The 7091-nt window shown below is 39.5% G+C and overlaps 1 protein-coding gene across 1 annotated transcript; it reads right to left on the bottom strand.

Annotated features, from left to right (window-relative positions):
- Nucleotides 1-556: 556 nt before the first annotated feature.
- LOC101464068 (homeobox protein OTX1 B-like) lies at nt 557-6828 on the bottom strand. Its single transcript, XM_004562179.3, has 4 exons — nt 6573-6828; nt 4555-4746; nt 3162-3313; nt 557-1967 (listed from the first exon to the last, which is right to left on the bottom strand). Exons 2-4 carry the CDS (start codon nt 4649-4651, stop codon nt 1176-1178), a joined length of 1041 nt encoding a protein of 346 aa, XP_004562236.1. The 5' UTR covers nt 4652-4746; nt 6573-6828; the 3' UTR covers nt 557-1175.
- Nucleotides 6829-7091: the final 263 nt, after the last annotated feature.

Below are 7091 nucleotides of genomic sequence, written 5' to 3'. Positions count from 1 at the left end.
TCAGGACTATGACCAAACTATGTAAAAAACGATGTAACAAATTACACACATTGTAATACATTTACAATGATCTTAAATTTAAATGCAACACCCCAGAGATTTACTTTCAGGGTGTTGCATTCATTTGCTGCTTCTATAATTCCATTATTTTTTCTATAAGGCATTTTTTAGGCATTTAGTCCATCTCCTGCTCATGGTGAAATGATTGGCCAAGTTTCCAGGTGCTAATATGTATAAATTAAATAGAATAAATGAAAAATAAAACACTTGGTGAAATCTTTCTGAAAAAAATTTTTTTTTAAAGCAATATTTTTCAACCAAGCATAAAAAAATGCCTTTTGGTGCCATAGCAACAACTTACACCATAAATAAAACAAGTAAAATGTTCAAACTGTTGTTCATGTGACCATATCTACACCTTTAAACCAGTTTAGCCAGTTTAGCCTGGTTTATTTTAAAACTAAGCTAGTTATTGTGTGATACTCTAAACTGCTGTTCACTAGCTAAAGTTGATGAGATTCATTCTTTATTTAGGAATAAAAGTTTCGTTAGACTGTTCATGTTTATACAAGACTTTATTATAAAGACACGAATGTACATCTCTCAAATTTCAATGCAATACTAACGTTGCGTGTCTAAATTCACATTTTTAATTTTCTTTCCTCTGCAGAGAACAAATAGCAGAATCTTTCACCTTACAAACAATTGCTGCAATTAAGTCTCCAAAATAAAATACCCACAGTTCCTCAACAAGAATCATGTTGGAAAATGATAGCAGCATCCTGTTTCAGATCTAAGAAAAGCCAACTCAAAAGTCCAGTGTATATTAATCTCAGAGAGGATGTGTTTATCTTCTGAAGAATGATCTGTGTGGCAATCCCAGACTGGACTATAACAAATGTTCCATTGAAGTTTCACTAATAAAGGCCTTCAAAAGGTATAGCGTCAGTTTGTCTTGAATCTTGGAGTAGAAAAATAATCCTGGATGAATCACTCCACTGAAAAGCACACAGTCAAAGTTGAGGCTTCAAATTATATTGATTGGCTCACAGTTAAACTTTTTTCCTTTTTCAAATGTCACTACTTTTACTTTAAAGGATCTCCAAAAATAAACCACCAACAACAAAAAAAAATACTTCTTTAAAAGCACAGAAGAGAAAACAAAATACAGGAAGTCACAGCACTTGGAAACGCCATGAGGCCTGGTCTTTATAGTCCAAACAGTCGGAGGCGTTGAAGTTGAGTTTCCAGGCTGAAGCTGCTGTCTGCTCTTTGTAATCCAGACAGTCTGTGGAGTTAAAGGCGAGGCTGGGTGCGCTGTATGCCTGGTGGTGGTGCGGTGGGTGGTGGTGATGATGGTGGTGTCCTGACGTCTGGCCAATGTGATGATGTGGGTGTCCTGACATGGAGCTGCTAGTCATTGGGCTGAGCTGGTGAGGGTGGTGCGGGTGGTGGTGGGAATGCATGGGTGCCAAGTATGAGCCGCACTCAACGCCACCAAAATAGGAACCTGATGCTGAAGCCGGGTATCCCTGGCTGTACGCTGCTGCTGTCTGGCTGTAGGAAACAGGATAGGACGACGTTCCACTTGTCGCAGATGATGACACAGAGCGCTGCATGCAGGACGCGCTGGTAGGGGCGGCAGGGTCAGGCAGAGTGGCCGGTGCTGGTGCTGGTGAGATAGGTGCCGGGCTCCAGATGGATGACACTGGAGCGGTGATGGAGGTAGATGTGCTAATAAGACCAGGTCCACTTAGACCAGAGGAGACAGATGAGGAAGAGGAGGCGGATGAAGAGGAAGAGGTGGAGGAGGAGCTGGACACTACTGGCGGAGTGAACTGACCGCTGCTCTCTGAACCAGTGCTCTCTCTGGTTGGAGATGACTTCTTCTTCAGTGGTTTTACCTTGGCACTGTTGCTGCTCTGCTGCTGCTGCCGACACTTGGCTCGTCTGTTCTTAAACCAGACCTGAGAAAGGAGAAGAGGTCAAAAGGTCATCGTCATGCATGCACCAGGTCAGAAATAACAAACTGTAAAACCTGGCCAAAATAGCATGAAGGAAACACTTGCTGTTGCTGTTTGTTATTATACTTCCTCATGTAATCCCACCTTACCTCTTGTACACACTTGCACAATAAATACATAAATTAATTAATTAATCTTTAGAATGTGTAAATATGGGATGTTTTTGGCACTAAAAATATTTCGAATGAAATGAATAAAAATTATGAAAACAAAAACAATTAAAAACAAATCTGTTTCTTACTCATTTTTTCAAACTTGCCAAAGATTTAAGGCATCTAACACTAAGATGTTTATGTAAATTACAAATTGTGGTGAATGCAATGTCCAGTGTTGATGATATTTTAAAAATACCTGATGCATGCCAGCGACATCTTTAACTTTAAACTTTTGTCTGGTGCCTCCTTCAGTAAGTGCTGTGGTGATGTATATAAGTGATGACATGCTTTAGAAAATATTTTGTAAAAAGTGGAAAATGCTGATAAATAAAAGTATTCTAAAATATTTTGATTTTTAAATGTAAATAAATTATCAGTTTTGAAACATTACATCTTGTAAGTCTGATACACTGCTTTCATAATGTTCAAAAGATTGCATTAAACTATATTAACTGCCTAAGAACTCTTTTTATCGCATTTTATTTTAATAAATCCTGTGATGGCGTTTATGGTCACAACTATACGATGAGTATATTAATGTAAAATGGTGTTCTATGACCTTGTGGTTTATAACATCAATTTAAAAAGCGTTTTTTAAATGCAAATCTCCATAAGAAAATCAACCACTGCAGCTGAAATAATAATACAGATATCTGGGCTTGTCATAGTGTCATATCCCAGATATGCTATAATCCCAGCAGAGGGCTGCTAAAGCCACCCATGGAAAACCTTTCAGAGCCTTCTTTAAAGAAAGCTCACCACATCAAAAGGTGGCCCTGCGTTCTGCCACAGCCCAGCCAAATCCTTCCCTTACACTAAAGACTTTTCTCACAATCATGCAGATGCCTGAGGTTTTAAAAAATCCATCGAAAGGTGCCACGAAATGTAAAACGACAACTTCGGTGCATGGAAGTGCCTTTTCTTGTCCTACATTTAAACATTTAAGTTCTAAACCAGGAAACAGGTTTTGTGTGTGGCTGACCTGCACTCTTGATTCCGGCAAGTTAATTTTCAGCGCCACCTCCTCCCTCATGAAGATATCCGGGTAACGGGTCTTGGCGAACAGCGACTCCAGAATGTCCAGCTGAGTCCTGGTGAAGGTGGTTCGCTCCCTGCGCTGCTTCCGCGGGTTGGCTGAAAACGAAGTGCTTGTTTAGTATTGGACTGAAGTCTATTGAATACCGTATAATACTAGTTTGCTCGTCCCAAATTACAAATTTCCAAACCTCGAGCATATCGCACCTTCATTAAGTCTTTTGCTTTTAATTTTTGGATGCAGAAGTTATATTCCTTTTTAAGATTATATAAATCTTGACATATAAGCATTTCCTCCAATCGAGACAAAGGGGAGTGATAGGCCTGTATGAAATATCATATTAAGGTCTTGCGAAGTACTGCGAAATAAAGCAATGACAAAGTTCGGTCTTGAAGTTTCACTTTTGGATTTCAAAGTAATTTATCTAATAAGAACATTTACCAGATAACAGTGCTCTTTACAAATTCACCATCGAAATTCCAAAAATGTTAAAGGACGATAATATGACGCTTAGCAGGGATCTGTCACAATCATTACACTCACTGCTTAGCAGTACGAAAACGGAAAACAAACCAAACCTCCCATTAGCTTGAAGCAAAACACTTTTTAGGCTATGGCAATTTGGTTATTATTATAAGGATATTATTGGGAATAATTTGGCTGAAACTCATGCGGTAGTCTGCGTTAGGTTCTCACAGCTAACCAGCGTTAACACGGGCTTCAGGGGTCCGGGCCCACCCAGTAATGTCACTAGTAATACACTCGAACTATAAGTCTAATTATTACAGTCTGATAATGAAAAACTTAAACACTCATATCCCAGATATGCCACTGCATATCTGCCACTGCCACCCAGTTTATTCAGTTCACAGTATAGAGTCTCTGCAGCGATCGGGGTAACCAGCATGACTGAGGAGGACACTGAGCAGATGGGCCTGTGCAGGTCAGAGTCTTTGAAATTAAAAAGAGGTCTTTCATCAGTTTGTACAACTTGTTTTAAAGCACGGTTAAAGCTTGAAAACTGCTAAACAAATAGAAAAAAAGCGTGGAGGAATATTATGCGCGCGCTAGTCAGATGTTCTGGTGTCCTGGTGAGTTAACTAATCCACTTCTGCACTTAGAGAAAACGCCTCTCCTGCTTTGCTATAATCTGAGACTGATATTTATGGACTTTCTAACTGCGGCTCCATTTCTATGTTACAGGCGGCAAATGATAATTTTATAATGCTTTTTCATGGAATAGGAAGGTGAATCGATTCCCTCCCCGTCTCAGTATGTTGCATCTCCAGTTCACGTAGTCGTCAGTTTGGCACCGACCCTGCAGCTCACGGATCCTTACCGGGATATCCCACAGACGGGTGCAGCAGGTCCATGGCAGCTCCGCTCAGGCCCAGCCCGTTCATGCCGTACGGGGCCTGTTTGAGATAGGACATCATGCTAGAAGCAAGCGGGAGGAGAGACCGGAGTCTGGACGGAGAGGGCAGGTGTAGATCTCCCGGTTGTCGAGTGTTCAGCTCCCCTGTGTCCGGCTCTGGTTGTGAGACGCAGATGCGCGACAATTAATACTCATAATAAAAGAAACTTATTGAAAAGAGGTAATTTCGTAAGCTTATCACGTAAGTAAAAAAAAAAAAAAGGTGTTCGCTGAGAAATAAAACTCACAAAAAACAAACACAAAAAAACAACCAACAAAAAACCACACACGCAGAAACGATGCAAAACTTGACTTTGGGGAGAAGCCTGTCAATAATAATAACAACCCCAAACATTAATCACAGCCTTTAACACTCTGAAAACACGAAAAACACAAATACAATTTCATGCTGTTAGAAAAAGTATAACAATATTGATCGTCAATTTAAACATTTGATTTTTTATATTTTTATTTTATATTTGGGGCGTTTAAAATCATTTTAGCCCATGAATGTTAATGTATTATGAACAATAATAATCACTGGAAACCAAATTACCCAACAAGAAGCTTTAAAGGAAAACACAAACCATATACCATATGAACCTTTTCACATATTTGTGCTGGGGAAACCCCCCAACTCCAGCAGTAAAATAAACTGGAACAAAGTGTTACAAAACGCCTGAACTTTGCCCGTGTTGGAAGATAACATCAGTTTAGAGACACCCCCCCCCCCCGCCCCAAAAAATGCTTACGGGGAAACTGAATTCTTTTTTCTCATAAAGAAAACCTCAAACTCCCGCTAAACTATTAATCTAGTAATCACATTTTTGACTTTTCTTAAACATCCACCAGGATGTTTTAACAGCCCTGTTATCACTCAGATCTTCATTATGATTTCATTAATTCAATAGATCAATAAAATCGATCTGCAGCAACGTAGGTTTGCGTCAGTCCAAATGAACTTTTTTCTCAAGCAGACGTCTTTGCAAGTATCAGAGTCTTAAGTGGTTGCTCACTAGATCTTAATATTATAAATTAAAAAAAGAAGTATTTGCTATTCCTGTTCTAGCTCATATTTTATTATTTCTTTTGTATTTCTCCAGCAGTTCTTCTGAAAAAAAAAAAAGAATGCGCAAAATGGCACACGTAATCATCGGACACATGTAACATTACTGCTTTTCGCTGAAAATGAGTTCAAATAAGTAACATAACCTAAACTGGGGTAAGAAAATATAACAATAAAGACATGATAACATACAGAAAGCTTCCATATCTAAATTTACAGGGAATATCCATCATGTTGGATTTGATTCATTTATCCTTTTCTGTAAAACTCGAGTCTACATTAGTGTGGGGCTAAATATTGGCTCAGAATTTCCAAAATCCACTGGGGTCCGTTTGGCAGCACCTGGAAGGTGCCGCGGGCCTCCTGTTGGATCTGAACTGAGGCCTCAAGCGCCAAATAAAGCCCGACTTATTTCCATAACCACAGGAAGCAGACAAACCGCGCAATGTAAATGCTAAACTTGTGTGCAAATGAACTCCATTACAATTTAGATTAGGTCAACAGTGCGACAATTAGCAGAGTGCCCTTATCAGGAAAGTAACTGGTAGGCTGCGGGCTGAAAGTCCACCGACAGAATAGAAAGTAAGACCCCCCCCCCCCCTCAAAAAAAAAAACAAAAAACAAAACAACTTTTAGCTGGAGCGATTGATACGTTTAAAAGTTTTGTGTTGTTAAAGTTGTGAAATATGTCATTGATAAATAATTATATTTTTTGATTGACTGACTTGTTTTTAAACATTGCCTTTTAAAGCTAGTTTTCGTTGATAAAACGATTACATATTCAAAAAGGAAAAAGAAAGACACGTTCACAAGCGAAGAGAAAAAGAAAAATAGATCATTAAGAACAATTAAAATTAGGAACACATTTCAGTCTCACCTTCTTCGGGCTCCTTATTTTAAAATTCCCTTTAAGTGTCAAAACAGTAAGATCCAAAGTTCAAGAAAAATATCCTCATGAAGCGCAATTTTTTTTGTTATTTGGCAGAGGTAAGAAAAAAGGTTCGGAAGCTCCACGTGAAAACCACACCTGTCTTCGATCTGTTAAACAAATGCGTACGGAGAAATGAACAAAAACTAAAACTAAAAAATAGGCCTTATTTCTCTCTTCCGCGAGCGTTTTGTCTCCAGCCGACGCTGACGGATGGAGATTAATGAACGTCTCTAGGGCCCTAGCTTCTATGAGCCCAGAAAGCACACGGGCCTTCTTTCTGCGAGCCAATCACGGCACTCTGCGCCTATACAAGCCACGACAGCGACCAACCAGCCCCCGAGTTTGACACCGAAAAGCCCGCCCCTTGCGAATCTAAGTCACATCACGTGACATGAGTGAAAAGTTCAGGTCAGAAAGTTGGAGAGTGGTTCGGCTGCCATTACAGCGAGAAAACCACGATTCAGG

The sequence above is a fragment of the Maylandia zebra genome, linkage group LG6 (assembly GCF_041146795.1).
Source record: "Maylandia zebra isolate NMK-2024a linkage group LG6, Mzebra_GT3a, whole genome shotgun sequence".
NCBI classification, from domain to species: domain Eukaryota; kingdom Metazoa; phylum Chordata; class Actinopteri; order Cichliformes; family Cichlidae; genus Maylandia; species Maylandia zebra.
Note: the sequence above shows the minus strand (reverse complement) of the source record. Positions and strands in the feature narration are given on the sequence as shown.